A 25,918-nucleotide genomic window follows, 5' to 3' on the forward strand; every position below is an offset into this window, starting at 1 on the left:
ATAGAATGGAACATATAGTAAGAAGATATATACATACATACAGAGAAGTTGGAAGTTGTCAACTGTCTAAATGGGTCATCTTGATTATCACTACAAAAGTTTTTTTCTCCTGCTGATAATAGCTCATCTTAACTAATTAGCCCCCTACCGTTTGTATAGAAACTTCCAATTACTCTGTATGTATATATATATATATATATATATATATCTTCTTACTATATGTTCCATTCTATGCATCCGATGAAGTGGGCTGTAGCCCATGAAAGCTTATGCTCTAATAAATTTGTTAGTCTCTAAGATGCCACAAGTACTCCTGTTCTTTTTGAAGGCTTCAGATGTTAATCAAGACCACCCCTGGAGCAGCATCTATTGAGGGCTTCAACCCATATGAATGCTAGTTCTTTAGGCTTTAACTTGAGTTATGTTAATTTCATCCTAATGTGACTAATGGCAAAGCCCTGCAACATTTCCCTTTCAAAAATAAAGAATATTTATTTTCAGTGAAGTATAATGTTTATTTTGACATTTGTAAGTAGCTGTGAAATGTTGCAGACACAATCTTTCTACTTAACAGACTAACAGAGACAAATCATGTTTTAAAATAGCAGCATTCTCATTATTACATTATCAATCTCAGACATGCTATATAAAACCTTTCCGCTTTCTTCTCCTTTTTGAAGTATAATCCTTTCTGATTTATATCTCTAAAACATTTCCATAACCAAATTTATGACATCACTTGCAAGGGCCATAAAACACTTTCAGGTACCATTTATATTATAAAAATAATGTATCTCCCGTCAAGGCATATTCTGCACTCCCAATTGGATGGATAATTTAGTTTTTATGAATAAGTTATCATTACTTTTTGTAGATATTGGTTGAATGCTGGTGACTAACATAAAAGCAGCAAAGATTTTTAAACAATAGAATTATTGATAATATTAAGATTGATATAAAAAGCATTCTGATATTTAACCATACTTTTATTGTTACAGGTATGCTACAGCACGCTATTTGATAAATATGAATAGGCTCTGTAAATTATAAGCATAATTTGATTTTTTTCCCCTCAAAGGTGGAAGCAAAATGGCACAGATATTGATCTTACCATGAGTTATCACTACAGGTTGGTTGGAGGCAGCTTGGCAATCAATAACCCACATACAAAACAGGATATTGGAACATACCAGTGTTTGGCCACAAATTCATTTGGAACAATTCTGAGCAGGAAGGCAAAGCTTCAATTTGCATGTAAGTTGCTAAGACTGCATTTATTAAAGCATTTCTAAGTAATTCTGTATGCAAAATGTAATTTATTTGATAATTAAAGTATCACGATGACCACAATAAAAGGGAGGGATTTACCTCTACAGTGCTTTTCTATTTTAAATTTAAAAAACCCTATTTTCTCATAAAATATTAACAACAAAAACAGACTTCCAATTCCTTACAGCACTCAGAGAACAATAATTACCACTGATGATTGAAAGGTCAAGAAAGATGAATGCAATTACTTTTGTTCAATAAAGCTGTTATGGTTTTTTGTTGTTTTTTTAAGAGGGCTTTTATTTATTTTTTTTGGTTGAAGTGATATTCATTAGTTATCTAGTTCCACACCTAGTCACATGCAAAAAAAGTTGCAGGAAGACTAGGCTTTACATTTGCTACAACGTAATGATATCCAACAGAGTCACATAAATGTCACACCGGTAATTACTTCAGCGACATTTTGCTACAGTAACAGACATACAGTAAGATACCCTTCTTCCTTATACACTGTGCAAAAGGATACTGTTCTGCTGTGCTGAAATGTGTCATATTTCAGCCAGGTTGGGTACAGGTGCAGATGTCAATTTGAACCAGTTTGAGAATTATTAATGCTAACTCTTTTTTATTTCTTCTGCATGTTTTTGAGTGGTCAGTGAATGTTGTTGGTACCCTCAAAAGAAACTTGAAGGAAGCCACACGTTTTACTTGCACTCATTTTTTTCAGTTTAAAGGTCTGCACTGTCTGTTACTGTGAGAAAGCAATTGTTTTCAAACCTCATTAATAAAACATATTTCTAAAGCCAACCTTATGTCACTATTTCAGACATCAGTAAATGTATTAATTATTAATCCTGTTCCATTTCTCATAGGAAGTCTCATGTCACAGAGGTTATACAAAGGAGACATCAGAGGTTGAGATGGTTCACAGACATTTTTTTCGTAAAGCTGATCATTTGGTTTATCATTTGTACTGGGTTTTATAGTTTTCCCACTGAATTTCTTAAGCAAAGAGCTTTGGTCTCCGGAGCTGGGCAAATGAAAACTAAATTTTAATTCATCATATTCTGACCCTTTTATATTTGCTTTTCTCAAATATTTCTGCAAGTAACCTTTCGTTCATGGGAAATGAATTCCACGCTTGAAGGTGAAATATGCTTTGTGACAAAACAAAACCCCTGTCAGGCAGAAGTAATGGAACAGCCATCTTAGAATTTTGTTTGTGAAGATTGAATGAAGAAGGAAGCAGGGCAGGCTACTGGGAGTAAACTGGGGAATGAATGGAGGAGGAGGAGATCAAGAGAGGAAAAGGAAGATGCCCAGGAGGCCCTAAGAGGAGGAGGCTGAAGGCTACATATATGTCACACATATACCTGTAATCAAGATGTCTATCGGAAGGTGTCTATTGGAGCCCAGCTCCAAATCTGATGAGGGGAAACTCCTCCTTTTCTTCACCTGCAAGCACATTGTCCTGCCAGGAGGAAGATACATCTACCTGAAAAGGGAGCCTGTAGAAAAAATAAAAGGCATCTGGGCCCTACCCACAGGATTTCCTGAACATTTCTGGGAATATTCTTCTTCTCACAGCCTGGGTAGGGGAAGGAGGGAGCTACAAGATGAAAGGAGCATTGGAAGAGTAGAAGAGGAACCTGGAAAAAAGAGAAATGGGGCTTGCAGGAAGGACTGGAAGGAATTTCTGTCTCTTTTCACTTGGAAGAAGGAAGGGAGACCATTCTCCGCCAGGTTGCTGTTGCATGTTATTTTTACACAGTTCTTGGTATGAATCACATGATCAAGAGTATTAGCCAGGATGGCTGACAGAGACACATTCATAGAATCATAGAATATCAGAGTTGGAAGGGACCTCAGGAGGTCATCTAGTCCAACCCCCTGCTCAAAGCAGGACCAATCCCCAATCAAATCATCCCAGCCAGGGCTTTGTCAAGCCTGACCTTAAAAACTTCTAAGGAAGGAGATTCCACCACCTCCCTAGGTAATGCATTCCAGTGTTTCACCACCCTCCTAGTGAAAAAGTTTTTCCTAATATCCAGCCTAAACCTCCCCCACTGCAACTTGAGACCATTACTCCTTGTTCTGTCATCTGCTACCACTGAGAACAGTCTAGGTCCATTCTCCTTGGAACCCCCTTTCAAGTAGTTGAAAGCAGCTATCAAATCCCCCCTCATTCTTCTCTTCCGTAGACTAAACAATCCCAGTTCCCTCAGCCTCTCCTCATAAGTCATGTGTTCCAGTCCCCTAATCATTTTTGTTGCCCTCCGCTGGACTCTTTCCAATTTTTCCACATCCTTCTTGTAGTGTGGGGCCCAAAACTGGACACAGTACTCCAGATGAGGCCTCACCAATGTCGAATAGAGGGGAACGATCACGTCCCTCGATCTGCTGGCAATGCCCCTACTTATACATCCCAAAATGCCATTGGCCTTCTTGGGTAACAAGGGCACACTGTTGACTCATATCCAGCTTCTCGTCCACTGTAACCCCTAGGTCCTTTTCTGCAGAACTGCTGCCGAGCCATTCGGTCCCTAGTCTGTAGCGGTGCATGGGATTCTTCCATCCTAAGTGCAGGACTTTGCACTTGTCCTTGTTGAACCTCATCAGATTTCTTTTGGCCCACTCCTCCAATTTGTCTAGGTCCTTCTGTATCCTATCCCTACCCTCCAGAGTATCTACCTCTCCTCCCAGTTTAGTGTCATCTGCAAACTTGCTGAGGGTGCAATCCACACCATCCTCCAGATCATTTATGAAGATATTGAACAAAACCGGCCCCAGGACCGACCCTTGGGGCACTCCACTTGATACCGGCTGCCAACTAGACATGGAGCCATTGATCACTACCCGTTGAGCCCGACAATCTAGCCAACTTTCTACCCACCTTATAGTCCATTCATCCAGCCCATACTTCTTTAACTTGCTGGCAAGAATACTGTGGGAGACAGTGTCAAAAGCTTTGCTAAAGTCAGGGAACAACACATCCACTGCTTTCCCTTCATCCACAGAACCAGTTACCTCGTCATAGAAGGCAATTAGATTAGTCAGGCATGACTTGCCCTTGGTGAATCCATGCTGACTGTTCCTGATCACTTTCCTCTCCTCTAAGTGCTTCAGAATTGATTCCTTGAGGACCTGCTCCATGATTTTTCCAGGGACTGAGGTGAGGCTGACTGGCCTGTAGTTCCCAGGATCCTCCTTCTTCCCTTTTTTAAAGATGGGCACTACATTAGCCTTTTTCCAGTCATCCGGGACTTCCCCCGATCGCCATGAGCTTTCAAAGATAATGGCCAATGGCTCTGCAATCACATCCGCCAACTCCTTTAGCAGTCTCGGATGCAACGCATCTGGCCCCATGGACTTGTGCACGTCCAGCTTTTCTAAATAGTCCCGAACCACTTCTTTCTCCACAGAGGGCTGGTCACCTCCTCCCCATGCTGTGCTGCCCACTGTCATAGTCTGGGAGCTGACCTTGTTCGTGAAGACAGAGGCAAAAAAAGCATTGAGTACATTAGCTTTTTCCACATCCTCTGTCACTAGATTGCCTCCCTCATTCAATAAGGGGCCCACACTTTCCTTGACTTTCTTCTTATTGCTAACATACCTGAAGAAACCCTTCTGGTTACTCTTAACATCTCTTGCGAGCTGCAACTCCAGGTGTGATTTGGCCTTCCTGATTTCACTCCTACATGCCCGAGCAATATTTTTATAATCTTCCCTGGTCATTTGTCCAATCTTCCACTTCTTGTAAGCTTCTTTTTTGTGCTTAAGATCAGCAAGGATTTCACTGTTAAGCCAAGCTGGTCACCTGCCATATTTACTGTTCTTTCTACACATTGGGATGGTTTGTCCCTGTAACCTCAATAAGGATTCTTTAAGATACAGCCAGCTCTCCTGGACTCCTTTCCCCCTCATGTTATTCTCCCAGGGGATCCTGCCCATCAGTTCCCTGAGGGAGTCAAAGTCTGCTTTTCTGAAGTCCAGGGTCTGTATTCTGCTGCTCTCCTTTCTTCCCTGTGTCAGGATCCTGAATTTGACCATCTCATGGTCACTGCCTCCCAGGTTCCGATCCACTTTTGCTTCCCCTACTAATTCTTCCCGGTTTGTAAGCAGCAGGTCAAGAAGAGCTCTGCCCCTAGTTGGTTCCTCCAGCACTTGCACTTGCACATTCCATATGCAGAGCTTGTGTTGGAAGTAACATCCACTGAAAGACCTCCCTGATGCAGAGAAGAGAAAACTTTGCCAAGTAAAGAATAGAAACACAAACCTCTATTTGGCCAAAGAAGTTGAAGGTGAGAATAAATCTGAGGCAAACTGCAAAGATACATATGTCCAAACTGAGTAGGAGTTAACTTTATTGCATGGTGCTAGGCCAAAAGCAGGTCCACTCCTTTCAGAAGGATGACTTAGATCTCAGAAGACTGAGGACATTGTCTTTGCCAGGCAAGTATTATTAGGATCTACAAACAAGAATACAATAATCAGCAGTGGAAAGCAAGGATACTGCTTAGGAGACTATGAGAACTCTCTCACTCCTAGATTAGCGTACCAGCAACTGGCCACCAGTTATCAGGGGTGAAGTTAACCAAAACCTAAAGGAAAACACAAATGACTTTTCCCAGGCAATTCTGCTGGCCAGAAAACCTGCATAAGGAGTATATAACTGAATGCAACTAAAGCAATTCAACAACTAGTAAGGACTATGGCTATATGGATAGTGTTAAATGGTTTTGTCTCATTAATACACAGTTTTTGGCACTCTACATTGATGAAGCATTCTACCAGAAGAACTTAATTCACTGGGAGATAAGGTCCCTTAGTGATATACCACAAGCTCCAAAGATTAAAGGTCAAGCAGTTTGTTTATTGAGGTTTCATATCTGCAGAGATACACTTCCCATGTTACATTTAACATGGGTGCAGGCTTCCCTGACTTGAGAGTTTTAGTTTGCTTTTTCCCGTCATGAACATAGCATTAAAAATGTTCGCTGCCAGCATCCTCCTAGATACCTAGAGTGCAATGACAGGATCCTTGGTGATAATGCCACTAGAAAATGGCGTTTCTAGAAATTGTCACAGAGCCAATCAAAGCAGCCGTTTGGGGTGTCATTTCATTGCCAGAAATAGCAAGGGTGGAAGCACAGGAACATCAGAAAATCCACAAGATGAAAAAGCATCCCAGTTCATGGAAGAGTTTTGACCAGTGAGTGTTTCTCTTCTGCTTTGGAGTTGAGAGGCATTTTCTTCATACATATGAAGGAGTTGTTTTTCATAAAGCCAGTCTATTTTTGTGAATGAAGATTATATAACTCACATTTAATTCCTTAAAAAAAACAAGTCATGAAGAACTGTCAAAGTGCTGTTTCAGCTGGGATTTTATCCCTCCAGCACTGGGGATTTGCTTTAATTATTTCATCAGTTTTAAGTAAAATAAGTACATGCAAACAACTGATCTTGGGGGAAATACCCATAACCAGTTCCAGTAAAGCAGTCCATCCTTGCCCATTATTATTTCTTTTAGTTCCAAGTAATGATCCAAACGTACACAAGCACATTCCAGAAATGACAAGTCAAACAACATACTGAGGGAAAAAAGACTATGTTGTGAATCAAATTATGTGAAACAATATCATTCATGACTATTCATAGAGAGTGAAAACAGCAGACCAAATATTTAAAACATCCAATTTATCAGGGATCTGAAATGAGAGTCTTTCTAATACATTAAAATCATTTTGTCATATATTCCATTACTAATCAGAAGAAGTGATTATGATTTCTATTTAACACAGGTCTATTCCTTTCCTATGTAAAAGTCAAGTGACAGTCAGAAATCCTTATTTTTTACTTGTGAACTCCAATAAACATTCACAGGAACTTGAATTCAGGTATAAGATTAATGGGTTTCAAAAGAAAGCAATACTCTTGGATCAGGCAGCACAGATCCACATTTTTAAAAGCTTCCCCCTTTATTTTAAACAGAGTTCTAGTTGTATTTTGCTTGGCGTTTTATGGCCACATTTAGATACCCATTGATTTCAATGGGACTACTCAGATGCTACTCCATGCAAAGGTATCAGAACCTGGACGTTATTATCAGTGTTAAAGAGAACATCTCATGTTCCATTTTCATGTTCCCTGCCCTTGGCTGGAGATAAGGTTTAGTGCTGGCACACATGCGCCAAGAATTTTGGATGCAAAAACGGGAATTGGAATAGATGGAAGAAATCTGGATTTCCTGAATGCTCTAACACAGTGTTTGCCTGACTGTTGTATGTGTAGAACACACAAAATATTTTCTTTGTTAAAGTGACAAATGAAAGAGGAAATAGCCCTTCTAGGACATGATCTTCTGTTTTGTAACAGGGAAAAAATAACCCCAAATCTTTATTAGTATCTAACCATTTTAGGATAAGATATTTAAAAACATTCAGATCCATTTAGTCGTAGCTAGATCATGACAGTATCAGGTGCATGCAGAGCCCTTTTAGACGTTTTTTGTATGAGATGCTCAGAAAGCATAAAATCCCGCTTTTCATCTGATTACTTCATCATGTTGTTTACCTTTGACTGCACACAAATTACACGAACATCACAAAGCAACATAGCATGCCTCAAAATGTCATAACCCTTTTTACTTGAACCATATGTTTTGAAACAGAAAATGGAAAAATCAATGTCGTTAAATCAGATCAGGTATTCTGAACTTATGACGTCTCAACGTGCATGAATTTCCCTCCAAATGGCTCTTACACTGCTAGCTAGGCTGATAGTATGCTACTGTACATGCGTTGAGATGCCCATTGGAATTATTAGGTCATGATTAAAGATGTAGTGGGTGTAGTATTTACTCCCCAGGAGTAAAAGCTTTCTCAGGTAATTTGCACCACTGATTACCAATTAATTACCTTCAAATGCTTGCATACTGATCAGCCAGACTTTATCTACTTGTACTGTATGACAAAAATCATTGCAATATTTTTTCTCCTTAACAAATAATTCTATGAATTCCATAGTATTGTTTACATTTTATTCATTTTTGCCAAGGTTGAGAATTATGGATATGATTTTCAAAAGCTCCTAAGTAAACTAGGAGACTAAGACCTATCTTCAAAGGGGACTTAGACCCAAATCCTCAAAGGTGTTAGGGAATTTGGCACCTAAATACCTTTGAGAATCTGGCCTTAGACCTTTAAAAGTTTAAGTCCCATTAACTTAGTCACTTTTGAAAATGGGCCTTTGGCTCCTAATTCACTTAGGCACTTTTGAAAGTGAAACTCACTTCTGTGTCTCATCTTGGGTAAGGAGCAGCCCATTACTGCGCCATCCTTGGAGCACCCCAGGGAAGGAGTTGTGACTTCTAGAGATGGAAGCAATCTGCAATTGACCCATATTGGCAACAAAGTACTTCCCCAGCAGCACTGACTCTCTATCACTGGCCAATGATTGGGGGAGGTGGGACAGAGCCAAGTATCCATTTATTCCCCACCCCTCTCTGGCCACTCTTTATCTTCCTATGGGGGGGAAGGAAGTAATACTTCCAAATTCAGACCAGGAACACCACAGAGAGAAGTAAAAGGGGCACTCGAAGCCTCCTTACTCCCCTGTAGGAGCACATAGGGCAAGTCACAGTTTTGCCCTTTGTTTTACATGGCATTATCATGACACCTAAATAGAATAACGCCTAAAACACACAATCATTGCTTAAAATTGTTCCCATATCATCAGTGGAGAAGCTTGTCTCAACTTGTATGCACATATAGGACCAGATAGAGTACAGAGGAACATAGGACTGGAAGGAATTTCCTGGGTCATCCAGTCCCCCGCTATCCCCTTCTATCACAGGCAAATCCTTCATCTAATTCCATTTATAAATGTATCAAGCTCCATCTTAAAACTAATTAACTTGTTTGCCCACTACTCCTATTGGAAGATTGTTCCAGAACCTCACTCCATTGATGATTAGAAACTGTGTGATTTCCAGCCGAATGCATTGCACCTCACTCTGTCACCAAGGCAAGATATGCCCCAGTGTGGATTCACCCTCAAAGAGTTCATGCAGTGGCAATGAATTATTGCCTGCCCTCCCTCAGCATTTCTCCCAAGTGAGGAAAGAGCAGCCCACTTTACCAAACTCAAGCAAGACTAAAGTGATATTGGTAGTAGGAGGGGAATGCTTTGAAGATATCCCACTGCTGACTGACATGTGCCTTCAGGTTGTTAAATGGGTCCACAACCTGCGTTCCTTGTTGGAGTCTTCATTATGACTGGGTACTCAAATAGCTAGCAGCAATAAATGCCTAATCCCATCTGTGACTGGCTAGAATGTGACCAATAGGAATGGGCATAATCTGCTGTATATAGAGTTGTAATAGATAAGCCTGATGTTCACAAATGCAACTCCTTATTATGTAGAAACAAATCCCCATTGGCTGGAAAACCTCTGCCTTGTACAAAATGAATCTATCCATCTGTTTATGAGCACAGATCACCAAAGAACCCTCCACTCTGAAGCCCATCCCCACCCTAGGCTTCAGAGTCCAAGTTGCAACTACAAAGCACTGTCTACACAGCTCTTTTTAGAGAGCTAGTTCAAACCCTGCTAGCCCGCGTCTTTCGACCCAACATTGTGTAGGCATACCCTGGGAGACCTGGGTTCAGTTTCTATTTCCGCCATAGACTTTCTGTGTGACCTTGAGTATGTCACTTGTTCTCCTTGTGCCAAAGTTCCCTGTCTATAAAATGGGGATAATAGCAATTCCATACATCAGAGAGTTGTTGTGAGGAGCATTAAAGATTATGATTTGCTCAGGTAATAGGGACCATATAAGTATTTGAAGGTTATTTTTTAGTTAGATATTATTTACTCTTCTGCTATTCCTATAGAAAGGTTTATCCTAAATCAGCCTGTTGTAAGTTGTCCTGGAAAAAGCAATATGTGTGATTGAGATATTGTTGGTAACAAAGCATCTATAGGTCCCAAAGCTGTTGGATTCTGATTGATACAATTTAATATTTTTGAAGGGTAAAACCAGTCTCTTTATTTGCGGTGTGGGTGAAGTTCCTTTTTATCTATCCGAGTTTCATTGAACGCAATATGACTTAGCTTCCAATAAATTATGGAATGCAATATCTACAATGTCCACGTGAGCTTTTTTATTTTTGGCTTGGCACAAAAAATAAAAAGATAGATGGAGATTTGGAAAAAATAAGAAAACCACATAAAATTCTCAGTAATAAATGACTGTTTTCTTTGAACAAAAAGTAATTAAATCAGTTTTTATTACTTATTTATTCTTGTACCACAAATAAATCTTGCTTAATATCGGTTTCAAAGACATAAGATAAAGCTCAATTATTTAGTCTTTATATTATACAATTTATGTTCAAGGGACAGAAAGAGTCTTCATCATAAATACTTTTAGTAATAAAAGTGAGAAAGGCCCCAAAATTAGCTATTCAGGATAAAAAGGATAAATTCTGATATGAAGAATCACATTGTTTTTACCTCACAGGGCTATAAATAGCCACGTCTAAGATGTTAAAATCTTGAGTTGAAATTGAAAACCATAGAACTGGGGTCACATTCACAAGCAGGATTAAGGCCCCTTTTCACTACTCAGGTGAATTCCAGAAAATTCAGAGGGATGTCCCTGCTGGTGTTTTGTGCAGCAACTGGACCCTGTCACTCCCCCCACTCCTCCTGAGGTACAGGTTGTGTAGGGGAGAGAGAAGGTGGGGGCATGTCAAGGGTCCAGATGGGCAACCCTGCACTGGCCCAAGATCTGTTAAGGACCTACTGCAAAGTTAATCTTTCTAGACAAGCATTTGGATAGGGCAACAATGGGTGGGATGGGGATCTTTGTTATATTCTGTGTGGAAGGCCCATGTGTTGTGAGATCTTCTGCTTTTTCTATTACTTATATTTTATTGGCATGGATTATCATTCATAATATTGTGTGAGGGTGCCCAGGGCCAATCAATATAAATAAGTAACTGGAGATGAGGGCACTCAGTATTTCACAGGGGGTGCTCAGCACCTTGCAAGATAGATCTGGCTTATGGTGAACAAAGCCCCTGTCATGAAACTGGTTTTGTGCAGGTTCATTCAGGACTACACATGCTCAGAGGCAATTGAAGGATCAGAGTCTGAGTGAACAAATGACTTAGTCATACATAAACACCCATATGCATACTGAGAATACAGGTCCAAATAGGAGAGTGGGGAAATAGAAATAGAAGAGACCAGTTCAAGGTGAGAATGAATGCCTCCGCCGTGAGATACAGTTTGACACCAGGGGCCAAGTCCATCCCGAGTGTAGCTGCATTGAAGTCAATGGAGTTACATAAGGATTAATTTGGCCCATTTGATTTAGACTTTGCAGAGAAATATATTTTTAAGAACACTCCAATCTGGGAAAACTCATGCAGATGGTAAAGTGACTCTGTGATGACAGGTGACAAATTGACTCTATGATGACAAGCGAGAAAACGTAAATAATATAAATATTAAATATATATATTTTGTTTCCTTTTGTGAGGGTAAATTTCTTGGCTGTACCTCTGGCCTCCAGCTGGAGTTTAGAGTGAAAGCCTCCATCAATACTCACTGCTCAGTACAGTTCACCGTGGCTTGGTTCAGAAGTGAGTTTTAATATTTTATGCTGTTAACACTAAAGATGTGGTCCAGCTGAAGGACATCAGAGGATATGCTTTGCAGTGAATTTCTTTGTGCACACAGCAAATATAAACTCAGTCAAGGATTTTTCTGTCCTTCAATGTTTAATTTAATTATGGTCTTTTGCTGTTCCTCCATTGTGGTGCTTGATATTATCTTGCGGGGGGGGAGCTTACTTTCTTAATTTACAAGGCAGACAAAGTGTTGCTATCCACGTTTTACAACAGGGGAACTAGAGCACAGAGAGATTGAGGGCCATATTTTTTAAGGTATTTATGCACCAAAAGAGGTAGATAGGCACCTATATAGTAAATACCTTAAAATATCTTGTCCTAAGTGACTTGTCCAAATTCACCCAGAAGACTGGGATTGGGTCATAAATTTAACCCAAATCTTCAATGTCCCAGTCCAGTCCCTTAACGGCAAAGGCCAACCTTATACCAGCTGTTACTCCTGAATGATGGTTGTCTAATATTCAGTATAGGCTGCCTATCATTGCAATTCAACTCTCCATCAGAATCTCCAGAGCCAATTTATGCTAATCAGAGACCTCCTGTGAAGTTATTCAATTGGATAGATCTCTAAAGGGATGAATTTTGGTGACTGACTTTCTTCTCCCACCTGTTCCAAAGAACTCTGCCATGACAACTGGGGACAGAAGAGAGGGGATTCAGTCTCAGAGTGAAGGAGAAATAATGTACTATGCCCAGAACTAGTGTGTCTTTGTGAAGGGAGATAGGAGAAAAAAAGGATGAAGGTTTTCTGTTAAACAGAAGGTAGGGTAGGTCTGTGGAATATCCCAAGTGGGACAATGGAACACGAGCAGTAAATATTACATCAGGATTTCAACCTGTGCCTAGTGGAATGGGACCCTCAGCATTCTTTGTGGCTGTTAGTTCAGCCATGATCATTGTGTCTCTATAGTGTACTATGGGCTATTGTCACAGTACAAGATTATATTAATGACAATTTGGAGGCTTACCCAACATATAGTTTCAAAGGGGACAGAAGAAATACATTATAGTAAAGAGAGGCTCTTTAAATGTTTAGTGGAAAATACAAGGATTTAAATCAGGAAGTGACTAATGCTTTCAGCTGCCTTAATTAGATATAGCATTGCTCTTAATCTTAAGAATGAATTGATGGAAAATCAATTAGAAAGTAAATACTGAAGATTAGATAGTGTTAAAAAAACAAAGAGATCAATAGCATCAACACCGTTATCAGGATATAGGAAGCGTCAGAGAAGTCACTTGATAAGTTTACTTCACTTTTGAGAGTTAAAAAAGTATTTTGTGACTCTATGAGGTTTCTGAGCAACTTGTGATCACTATGCGCCACCATAGTGATATCTGTAGAAAATGAGGGTGCTTACCAAGGTAACTACTTTTATGAATACATGGCCCTTACAGATCCACATTAAAGGCTCAAATGCCCTGCAATGTGAAGGTGGAACCCATTTGGCGGGTGGGAGCTTTTATACCCTTGGTTCTAGAATATTGGAACATACTCCTCTCCTCCCCAATGTTTTTCTAAGGGTATATCTACACTACGAAATTAGGTCGAATTTATAGAAGTCATTTTTTTAGAAATCATTTTTATATAGTTGATTGTGTGTGTCCCCACACAAAATGCTCTAAGTGCATTAAGTGCATTAACTCGGTGGAGTGCTTCCACAGTACCGAGGCTAGCGTCAACTTCCGGAGCGTTGCACTGTGGGTAGCTATCCCACAGTTCCCGCAGTCTCTGCCCCCCATTGGAATTCTGGGTAAAGCTCCCAATGCCTAATGGGGCAAAAACATTGTCGCGGGTGGTTCTGGGTACATGTCGTCAGGCCCTCCCTCCCTCCGTAAAATCAACGGCCGACAATCGTTTCAGTGAGCTCTGTCAGATTCCACTGCTTTGTGGCAGGGCATCTGATTTCACAGTGGGAACCTGTGGTGGTAACGCCATGAGGGAAATCTTTTATCATATGGTCTTATGTTTGTGACGAGATCATGTCACCAGGATTTAAAAAAATGCCTTATATATTTAGAACCTTTTAATTGCAATGCACAGCCCTCTCATTTGAGGTGTCATGAACAGGTCCACAGTCAGTTGTGACCCTTTCTCTCTTTATGTCTAGATGGAAAATGGGCCCTTTTGTAAAATGAGCTGATAGTATGAAAAAGGTCAAAAGCCTCTGATTTAGATCACTGAGCATAACCCTGAGCATTTAGGGAGAAGCAATAGCTCAGTGGTTTGAGCATTAGCCTGCTAAACCCAGGGTTATGAGTTCAATCCTTGAGGGGGCCATTATAGGGATGTGGGGCAAAAATTGGGGATTGGTCCTGCTTGAGCAGGGGGGTTGATTAGATGACCTCCTGAGGTCCCTTCCAACCCTAAGAGTCTATAACTCCTGAAACACATCAGACCAACATTCAAAAATAACATTAATATGCTTACAATGGAGGTTTCTAAAATAAGTGTTCAAGTATCATTGTTTTTACATGCTAAACTGTGGGTTGCCATTGATAAAATTGACTTTTTTCCCTCCCACCCTGATTGTTAACATACTCCAAGGTTACCTGATCTTCTGTTGTTCTTTTTGTTTATCATAATATTGGTTTTCCATGATGTTGAAAAAGAGTTATTTTTTGGAGAAAAAAAAATTTAAGGACTCTGATCTTAAAGACTTTTTTTTTTTAGGTATCTTCAAAATTTTTAAAAATTGATCTTAATTTAATTGACTCATTTTCTGATGTTCAAATTCAGTTCCTATAGATGTATAGATAAATTATTTCAGGGCTTTTATTTCCATTGTGCTGAATTCTTTTTTCATCAAGACCATTGGACCAGACATACATTACAAGTAATGGTACCAATAGTACAGTATTGTATACGTTGTTGTATTACTTACTTGTTTCTGTTTAAACAAATCAGCCATATGATGCAGTTAATAACAAACACTTAGATTGACAATTATCCAGTCTCTTCTATTACTGGTTGATTGAGACAGAAAAAGAGATAATATCTTTTTTATTTGTCCAACTTCACTTGATCTTCCATCTCTCTCATATTCTGACACCAAAATGGCTACAATAACACTGCAAACAGCAAGAATTAATTGACGACTTATGTTGAAGTCTCACTCTACTGTCTTTTTTAGATGAGTTTTCCTCATGCTGTTTAAAGTGAGAATACTAGATTTCATTGTGAGCCACATCCTGCTTGCTTTACTCAAGCTAGTAGACCTACTGATGTCAATGAAATTTCCCACATGCCCAAACGGAGGTGGCTCTGGTACAACATGTTTAACTCTCTATTTTAGATTTTCTTTAAAATAGTTATACATAAACGTTTTCAAAAGTACAGCAATGATGACAAGAAACACACTCATATTATACATGCATTTGCAGCCAGTTGTGGCATTTTAGAACGAATCTGCATTTGGGATTGCTCAAAGCTACAGTGCCCAAATGGGAACAATAGGAGGCATTGTACCTCTAGGTGGCACAATGCCTTCTGGGAGAGCATCTTGGTGCCCTGCACTCTTTTGGATGTGCATCAGGGCCAATCACAACTATCTGACCCTAACTATTTTTGTAGCCCTGCTGAAGTCAATGAACCTTCTTGCATGACGAAAGATGATGACTAAGAAATAGCAACAAAGGTAGGAATGAGTCTAAAGTCCCAGTTCTGCAAAGCTTTGATCATATGAGTAGCCTCATTGTTTGCATGGGGGCTAACTCCTGTGAATAACAACCATTCATAGAATCATAGAATATCAGGGTTGGAAGGGACCTCAGGAGGTCATCTAGTCCAACCCCCTGCTCAAAGCAGAACCAATCCCCAATAGCCCCCATCGTCAACAACATATCAGGGGACTCCAAAACTAAAAGTATGAACTGCTACAGCTTAAGCTAAGGATCCAGGTTCTTTAGCTGGGTGTAGTAATAGAGACTCATATCGTCTGTGAATCAGGCACAAAGGGCGACTTGTAACATACACTATAACAGCAGTGAGTTATATGAGTAATTTGCACCACAGGAAAAAAAAATTAGGTAACAAATAACCAGTCTCTAATCACAGATGGTAGAATTGCTTATTGCAAATTTTAACAATGGGCTTTTTCTGAGAACTGCTGAGTTCACAATTTTTGGTCACATTTCCCGGTGAGGAAAATTACATTGTGATACATCATGTCATGATCTATCACATTCTCTAAACCAAAGAAGAAACTGGAACCCAACGTGTTGTATCACAAATCAGCACATCTCCACAGAAATGTGAGAAAGCCTATTGATTTTTCCTCAGCAGGATTTCTAACTTGTGAAATGCTCTTACTTCTAATTACTTAGCATACATAGTATTATTCAATAATGGCCTTTAATTATATCAGTAATATTTGGGATTATATAATGACAAAACATTCATGGAAAAAAATCAAAAGTTCAAGAAAGCATGAAATTGCATTAATTCAGATGAACTGTTAGTAATTACGCAAGGTGATAAATTTGACTTGCTTTAATTGTCTGTAACAATCTCATGTACTAAAATGCTCTTATTTCCTTGTTTGCTCGTTAGTAGTACAGGGCTGTTCAATATTCGTTCCTAAAATAGGTTAATAGAGTTTTATTTTTTCTAATTATAAAAAAAGAAGATTTTTTTCTTCTAATAAGCTATTGGCAATAAAGCAACATAATTTATCACCAGATCACCAAATCTCATGCACCAAATCAGTGTTGTTTTATCATCTTCCTATAAATACACCAAGAGTATATCCCTTGCATGGAATCCTTAACATACTGTTGCATCAGACCTACTTTGCTGCATGACCTGCGTCAGTTGCCCAAAGAGTGGTGCAAATGACAGTGACTAACTAAAGAAGATCCAAAAAGAACATGGTGTCCTGGCTGGTGTCATGGAAAGTTCAGTGTGCTACTGCACATATTGTGCAGTCTGAAAGTCAGGAAACATGCATAAGGTGAAAATACATGCGGGGTCTTTCTGGAGCAGTGATAAGATTGGTTTCTGAGCACTGCCTTTCTGAAACAGTGTCCTGCACTAGCAAGTTGGTTCAAGGATGCACAAAAAGACCAGACCTACATTCTTCTCTCAATTCCATATCCATTGTTTCTCCAGTATGCAAGAGATATTTTTTTCTCAGTGAAAGAAAGGCTTAAATCTAAGGTCAACAGTGTTGGATAAAATAAAACTTTCTGAACCTTGGCCCATTTTTAGAATTCATAACTAAATCGTTTTTGGAACTGGTGAAGTATTTGGATCAAAGTTTTCTTTATGACTTGGCACTCATGTCTTGAAAAAAGATGATGATGATTCCCTCCCGACACTGCAGTTCTACTTTCTTACTTCACGTTTCTGGCCAGGATTTCAACAAGAAATGCTGGACTGCCATGATAAACGCTATCCTCATAGGTTTCAGAGTAGCAGCCGTGTTAGTCTGTATTTGCAAAAAGAAAAGGAACACTTGTGGCACCTTAGAGACTAACAAATTTATCTGAGCGTAAGTTTTCATGAGCTACAGCTCACTTCATCAGATGCATTCGATGAAGTGAGCTGTAGCTCACGAAAGCTTATGCTCAAATAAATTTGTTAATCTCTAAGCTATCCTCATAATGTTCCCAGCTATAACTGAGAACAGAAGCGATGGAAATGTCAGAAAACATCATGAAACAATCTCTTCCTGTGACATTTTTAACCCAAATTTACCAACTCAGGAGGCCTAGATATTTCTGGGTTTTTTTTTATAAGCATCCCAACTGAATCCAAACTAGGAGCATTCTGATGCTCAGCTGTCTCAACTTAAATCATGCAATTCCTATTGACAGTGTAACACCAACAGACCATGGTTGTCGTCAGGCAGGATCAAACCTGGGTTCTCTGAAGCTTACCTCTACTGCATGGGCTACAAGCCACATGACTCTAGGTTAGGGTTGTAGCAGACTCAATCTCTAGATCAGTGGTTCTCAACCTGCGGCCTGTGGGCTGCTGGCGGCCCAGTCAGCACACAGCTGCGGCCTATGTTACATCCTCGAGCCATACAGGTAGTTTTGGATGCAGCCCATATAACACACTGCAGACCACACCTGCGGCCCACAATGGTAAATATGTTGAGAACCACTGCTCTAGATGGTCTATATGCCACTAGAGGGGGCCAGAGTACCATACCAACCAGGCATGGGTTACAATAGCACTATTTATCACTCACTTGGCATGAGTGTCATACATTGGATTTAATTTATTGCAAAGTGTGTGTCAGTACTTCATGGCCTTGCTGCCTGTTCTGCTTCTACTTCACGGAATAATACACAGTTTTATTATTTTCTGTACATTGCCCTCACCATGGTATCAGAACGCTATGTATCTGTAAGCAAGCATGGCAGATTCTGGTATATTTATCTGTATTCAAAGCACCTAAGAGCACTTTAAGACCAGGGAATCAGTTATTAGTAGTGCAGTGGCCATATAGGTATCAGTTGCCAAGGCCCACTAAAGAATGTGCTCTGCCCAATATTTAAAAAAAGAGAGAAATCAGCTGTATGATGTGGGCTAAAAATGGAGGTGTGAAGTAGGGGATTCAGAGTAAGTCTAGATGAAGGGGATTTTATCTAGAACAAAAATTTGTATTCAGACAATCAGCTCAGAGCCAGACCTGTTCATATTTTACTTGAACTGGTTCACCCTTCCCTATCTACCAGCTTCTGTCTGAAAGGTGAGGATTCTGCCATCTCCGTCTCTGGCATTTTAAAATGCATGTGAAAGAATGGAATAACACTCCATCACCCTGAAGAATGATGTCCGATTAAGCTGAAGATTCGGAAGTGTCCCGACTACCATTATGTAATTTATGTAGCTTTGACCTTACCATACATAGATTAATATTAAATTATTTCCTCCTCCTGATGAGATTTTGATACCCACTGTATGAAAATGCATCATCTCCCCACATCCAGTCTGATCTACTGCTTTGTGACATGTTAGGATACACTGTTGTGTGACTTAAAATAGTTACTCCATCACTTTATTTTAGAAGAAGTTTACGTTAAAAAAAATAAATCAAGCATCCTGTAGGTAAAAATAAAAATAGTTATAAACTCCTGGTCCAATCAGCATTCATAGGATTGGCTGGCATTGAACACTTAAAAAAAGAGACTTTGGGAAATAGTCTCCTTTCAGTGATTGATCATCAGTCCTTTTAATGCAGTCTCATGAGCACATTGAGTAGGAAATGTTTGTGTATATTACATTAGTACATTTCTTCAGATATCATCATTCATCACCTTAACTAAACACTTCACTGATCACTATGGATTTGCATATCTTCTGCTAACTGCAGTGCAGTTCTTAGCAAAACTGCTCTGATGTTCATTTTCCTCTAAAATACTATTCATTTTACCTTCTCCTTTTACTTGTAATTGAATATCCGAATTTAAGAATCACAGGCCATACCCTCAGCTGGTGTAAATCAGTGTAATTCTGTTGACTTTGACAGAGCTATAACAATTTATACCCATTATACCAACTTCCTTCCCATATTTACACCTCATGCAAATCTGGAAACCCCACTACCTCAAATTTTTCAACCTATATCAGAAATGGTCCTGTCAGCTGCTAATTTGGTTTCCACTGGGTAACATATGTTTTTCCTGTTCTAAGCATATATCTCTCTTGCTGAGGTCTGCAAATGTTCCCTACTGAAGATGATGACTTGCTGCCACACACAGCTGAGTCCATGTATTTCCACACTTCACTTGAAGAATCACTTATTCACCTGAGTGTTTTCTTTGTCTACAGGACCTCATTATTACATTTGACTGATTAATTGTGCCATACCAATAGTAATCTGCCAGCACACACAATTCTGAAAAGGGGATTATTTTTTTGACTTGCTGCTCATATGTACAACGCAATTTGTGGCAACTCATTATTCACAAAGGGAGAGAAATGCAGGCAAAGAATGGAAGGAATCACAGAGAAATAGGTAATATCTTATTTATAGATTTCTGCAGAAACTCTATAGTTAGCAAAATATACCATCTGTTACATATCCACACTATTCCTAAGTGCATATTAGCAATCTAAATACATGCCAAACACCTGATCTTTGCTATCTTATTTAATACTGTTCTTGACAGGCAACATTGTGCTTTATTAGGTTATGTCATGTTGTGTTATAAAGTTATGCTAGGTAACACAATAACAAAGGAGGCAGTGTGGTTCTGCTGCTGCTATTGTAAATGTTTGTGTTGGGGCAGATTTTCAAAGGAGTTCAGCACCGAACACCTTACATTTACTCACTTATTTCAGGGGGCAGAATTTTCAAAACAGTTCAACTCCAGAGCTGATTGGAAAATCGAGTGGTTGAGGAGGGAGGTATGCTCAGAAAAAAATGACAAAAACTAAAATACATTGGTTTTTAAGTGAAAAACTAAAAAAACCCAAAACTTTTGGCCCAAAATTGAACATTTTCAGCCAAAATGTTGGATGAGGAAATGCAGCTGTGGTGCCTCATGGGAGTTGTTGCTTGGGTGCCTCATGCCACCATTCTCTTCCATGGGCTGGGTTCCCTGGCTAGACTATACCTCCCAGTCTCCTGCTGTCACAGTGCATCATGGGAGTCCCTGGCTGCAATGCATCATAGGAGGTGTAGGCTGGTTGAGAAAACTGGCCCATAGAGAAGAATAAGGCACCTGAGCTACAAATCCCATGAGGCCCTGATGAGGCATTTACCAATCATTTCCCCCTCATTTTCCAGGTGTTCTGGGGGTTTACCCAATTTTCCATTAGATAAGAGTTTAAGCAGAATTTTTTTTTTGACTAATTCTATTAAGCACTCACTAAGTGTCCATTGGTGTTAATGGGAGGTGCTGAGCACCTCTACATGATCTGGTCACTTCCTTTAGGTAACCAAATGGGAATTAAATTATTTTGAAAACCTGTCCCCACCTGTGGTGAGTGCTGCACACTTTGGCAGATCTGACCTCCAGTATACTGCCAATAATGCCAACGAAACAGGAAAGATTCCTGCACAGGGATTTTGGCACATCACTTGTAGATCAGATACTGAAGATAATTTCTTACCACATCAAAATTAGTCTTACTAATTAGGAAACTGTTGCACTATTGACATTTTAATCAGAAGTGGAGTCTGTGATTTTAAATGAAAAACAAGGGGAAATCAATTCCTTAAGGAAAGGTAGAGGGTGGATGCAAGACAGATTACTGTAGCCCCGCCAGACAAAAGTTTCTCCTTACAGTCTGCTGCTTTCTAGCAAATGCACCAATTTCCACAGTCACAGGCGCTGACTTTTCAAAGTGCGGGGGAGGGGGTCTGCTTGACCCCCCTGGCCCTGCCCCATGCTCCACCCCTGTTCAACTCCTTCTCCCAACGCCCCGCATGCCCCACCTCTTCTCACCCTGCTCCACCCCCACCCTGCCTCTTCCTGCCCAGTTCCACCCTCGCTCCTCTCCCCTCACACCCCAGAGCTTTCTGAATGCTGCAAAACAGCTGATTACAGAGGGCAGGAGGCGTGGGGAGGGAGTGGGAGGTGCTGATCCATGGGGCCCGCCACTGGGTGGGAGGTGCTTGGGGGGAAGCTGATAGCGGGGCTGCCAGTGGGTGCTCAGCACCAACCATTTTTTCCCCGTGGGTGCTCCAGCCCTGGAACACCCATGGAGTCGGTGCCTATGTCCAGAGTGATGTGTAATATTACTGGCAGAACTCTAAGAACAGAAACTTGGTTAATTTTGCATCTTTGTGAAAACATTCTTCACAGTATTGCTCTTCCCCTCCCCCCCCCCCCCCCCCGAGCTTCTTTTACCAGCAGAATCTTGTTAGCAAAAATGTGAATCTACGATTTGCAGTAATGGAAGGGGATTGGAAGCCCTTGACTAAACTATGTATATTTTTCAGGGTATTTTGTTTTATTTTATTCTGTTTTAAGAAAAAAAGACAAAGCCTTGTCTTCTGTGTGCTACAGTGGCAAAAGGGAGGATAAAATGTGCTGGGATTTCTGCTGGTTTTTATTACTAATGCACAAACCTCAAAAGGTTTGGTTTATTTCATCCCTGTGGTAATCTGACAGTTTGAAACTTTGTATGCAGTGTAGTGGCAGCTTGTGTTGGTTCCATAAGATTAGAGAGACAAGGCAGGGGAGGTGATATCTTTTATTGGACCAACTTCTGTTGGTGAGAGAGACAATCTCTCAAGACACACACAGCTCTTCTTCAGGCCTGGGAAAGGAACTCCCAGTGTCCTGGGAGGTGGAACAAATAGTTTAACATAAGTAGTTAGCACATCCACTGTTCAAGGTAGAGTGGCCCATTAACACTTCTGCAGTCATAGGACAAAAGGGGGGATGAATGGGTTACAGATTGTTCTAATAAGCCATAAATTCAATGTCTCTGTTCAGTCCATGTTTTTTACCGTCTAGCAGAGTTAAGCTCCCAGGCTTGTCTTTTGAAAATGTTGTGCAGGTTTGAAACTTTCTGAGGGTTTCTGATCCTTCTTTTATTGAAGACAATGAGGGTTTTTTTTCCCCCACAGTGTAATTGGGTCCCTTCTCCTAAACTCTGAAATTTGGGATATTCAGGCCTGAACCATCCCCAGATGTTATGGCGACATTTGAAGTCTGAGGCAGTGTTCTTATGAGGATCTACCCAATCCTCACAAAAGCACTTCCTAGAGGTGTTTACCCGTGTTCTAAACACTGGTTTTTCACCGCAGCCTTCACATGCCATCGCCAGTATCTTCATAGCAGTGTTGGGAAAGACCTTATGTGACTTGATTTTTGCTACATTCTAATAAGCACACAATACTCTGTGAGGCACTTATCTCTATATAAACCAAGTCAACGCTAAGGCCTATGCACCATTGCCTGACTTTGGCACAAGGTGTAAGTGGGTGCTATGCACCTACTAATCTCCCTTGCCAAGAAGATGGGTAGGTAATTGATATGGATCTATAGCAAATATGGATCTGGAGAAAAGGGAACAGGCATAATCCAATGACTCTATTAGTACTTCCTTCATTTATATTGTACTAAATTTTCAGAACAAGTACGTAGACATGTTTGTAAAAGGTTTAAAAGACTGGGTGTTTCGTTAGTACACCAAATAAATAAAACAATAAGAATCTGTTAAGTTTGAATATAAGTGAAGCATACAGAATCATGCCATTCTTGGTTTCCTTTCTGTTTATGGTAGTGAATACAACAAACTATATGCTCTTTTCCTTTTTGTCTTTTCCCCCCATAGAATACTTAGACTCCAACCCAGAAAACTAGCGGGCAGGCAATTAAAGGGACATCAGGTATCTCCAAAATGTTTTTCCAATGAATTGAGAGAGACCTTCAATTGTCACCATAACAGAGTGTAGAACGTGCTCATGAGGTGTTCCAGCTGCCTAATTCAATTCAGCCACCTCTGAAAAGAGACTATCTGTCCAGGAGACCAATATACAAAAAGAGGGAGAGGAAGAAAAAAAGTAAAGTCAGTTGTGTAAGATTCATCTAAAGGGGAGCGAATTCAGGTATTGATAAGCAAGAGCTGAGCCTGTCCAGATAGTGACTACTGTTGTTTTGAGTAGATTAGGCTGGTTTTTTTTTTTTGTTATTTGTTTTTGTTTTTTATTATTGTTCATAAATTCTCTGCCTGCTGGCTCAGGAAGTTACCCAGTTGTTGAAAATAAGGGGAGAATAGTGGCTGTTTGTGGAAATTGTGAACAAATACAATGCTGAAACTGAATCCGAACAAAACTGTCACTCTATTTTTATCACTTTGAAAAAGTTAGTTTGGTGCAGGATTGACCACCCTGGAGGCAGAATTCTTCTATTGACTAGGTGCAACACAAGCAATGGGACCATTCTCACCTAAACCTTGCCAACATACCTACATCTACCAATGTGCCTCCATCTTGGATTGGAAGGAACTTTTGTAGGGATGAGATGTGATTTCAGTGTCCCTGACCCCTTTCATCCTGAGCCTCCTTCATGTCATTTCCAGAATTCAGGACCCATAATTATTTGGAACCCTTGACACTCCCCTCCCCTCATTTAAGCTAAGGGACTATAAGCTTTAACGCCTCAGCTGATCAAACTGCTGTTGAACCACATGAAGAAAAAAGTATTCTCTGAGAAAGCCAGGTCTCAAAAAGAACTTTCTAGATAAAAAAACAGCACTTTGAATCTGCCCCCACCCAAATCAGCCAACAGTGAGTACAGATTGCGAAGCACAAATACAATACGTTCCTTAGGGGAAACAGTGGAGGAGCCCCAAGTTGCAAACTTGCATAATAAATGGGAAGCACAGATATAGACTCCTCCATTTCTTCTGGTTACCCACTAGGTATTACCTCATTCTTATCCTCACCAGCTTGGTCTCATCCTTAACCTCATAATTAGATGTTAGGCAAGATGCTTGACAGCAGGAGAGATTGAAGAGACTGACATATAGAACTAGTGGGTATTGCATATTGATGACATCACAGTTCATGAATTCTAGCTAGCTATATAATGATCCCCTACACACACTGGGAACTGTTCAATCCTGTGGAATCACCAATGTGAGAGCCCAAAAGGGAAGTTGAACAATTGGTCACTAATACTTTCTACATCTTCTCAAAAAAAAAGAAAAAAGAAAAAAAAAAAGAACAGAGCCATTCAAGTGTGACTCCACTTCCTCATTTTAAGGTCCACTAACGTGTCAAAGAACTCCACCGGGTTAGAGCTATCACAAGCAGCTGACAAATACAAAAGAAACAGCACAGACATGTGATCTTCTTTGCCTGCTGACCACCACAATCAACATCATCTCCATGTTATAGCATTCCTTAAAGCCAAAGTGGGTATGGTAAATGTACCTGAGAACTCCATTAGATTCTTGACCAGTTCCACCAGAGCCTTCTTGATAATCCTTCTCAGGAAAAGAATGGTTAAAAAAAAAGATATTTTTAAGAGTCTGTGATTGTCAGGGAAGGCTCTTATAACCATCTCTTTCAAAGAAAATTGTATGTCCCCCTACCAGAGACAGCTCATGGAAATAATTTCCAACAATATCCCCAGCAACTTTCTGATGGCCTTCACTAGCCAAGAAGGACATGTATTCAATGTGCAGGTCCTAACAGAAAACTTTCCTATCACCACCACCATATCAGCAAGTGACACTGGCAAAAATTCAAAACAAAGTTGACTGCAGGAGCAGACAGCCTGGGCCAAATCTGAGCTAATGTAACCACAAAATAATCTGATTATTTCTCACAGTGAGAAACAGTTGACTCTGTCACTGGATACAAATGACCTGAATTAACCCTGACATTTAACAGCCCCATTAACACAGTCCCCTGACACATCTATCTACCTGTGCAGCATTAAATAAAATATTTAAAATAAAAAAAAAAGTTGAGCTCATAGGGAAAAAAAGCAAACACAGCTATTATTTACCTGATTTCTTGTAGGTAATAAGTTTGATTTGCATGACACTATCTACAGGACTAAATTTCCATGCCTAACAGGACCTAAAGGTACGTTTCAGAGTGTGAACATAAAACCCTTATGGTAAGATAAATAAAGCAAATATGTGAAATTATATGGGATAGATAGCTCTAGGAAGGAGATGATATATCCTGTTATATTTTATTAAAACACAGTTTGAATGAAAAAAAAAATGCATTTGATACATCCCCTGCCATAAGGCACGCTGACATAGAAGTAATGAATCTCAGCATTTTAAATGAGAGCTTTTGGAACAAAAAGAAAACCATTGGCTTTGGTGGAATTTTTTTGGAAGATACATCTGCTATGTTATCTTTTGTCATTAGAGTCACATTATTAATGGGGAACCACATTGAGAAACTTATTATCTGCACCTTTTTAATAAGCAATGAAACAGAAGGGTAGATTCTTCTCTTGATGTATTCATAGCTTCAGTTAAAAGAAACTGACAAATAGCCATAGAAATTAC

The 25,918-nt window shown here is 39.9% G+C and overlaps 1 protein-coding gene across 3 annotated transcripts in view; it reads left to right on the forward strand.

Moving 5' to 3' along the window:
- The window catches only part of CNTN6 (contactin 6), a 218,315-nt gene that overhangs the window by 96,208 nt on the left and 96,189 nt on the right, over positions 1-25,918 (forward strand). For 2 of the 3 annotated variants that reach the window (XM_074957524.1, XM_074957522.1), the window contains exon 4: positions 1,079-1,254. In XM_074957524.1, coding sequence (XP_074813625.1) covers positions 1,079-1,254 — 176 coding nt within the window. The remainder of the gene's footprint in view (positions 1-1,078; positions 1,255-25,918) is intronic. The other variant, XM_074957523.1, reaches the window with a different exon arrangement.

This window comes from Natator depressus, chromosome 7 (assembly GCF_965152275.1).
Source record: "Natator depressus isolate rNatDep1 chromosome 7, rNatDep2.hap1, whole genome shotgun sequence".
Lineage (NCBI taxonomy): Eukaryota > Metazoa > Chordata > Testudines > Cheloniidae > Natator > Natator depressus.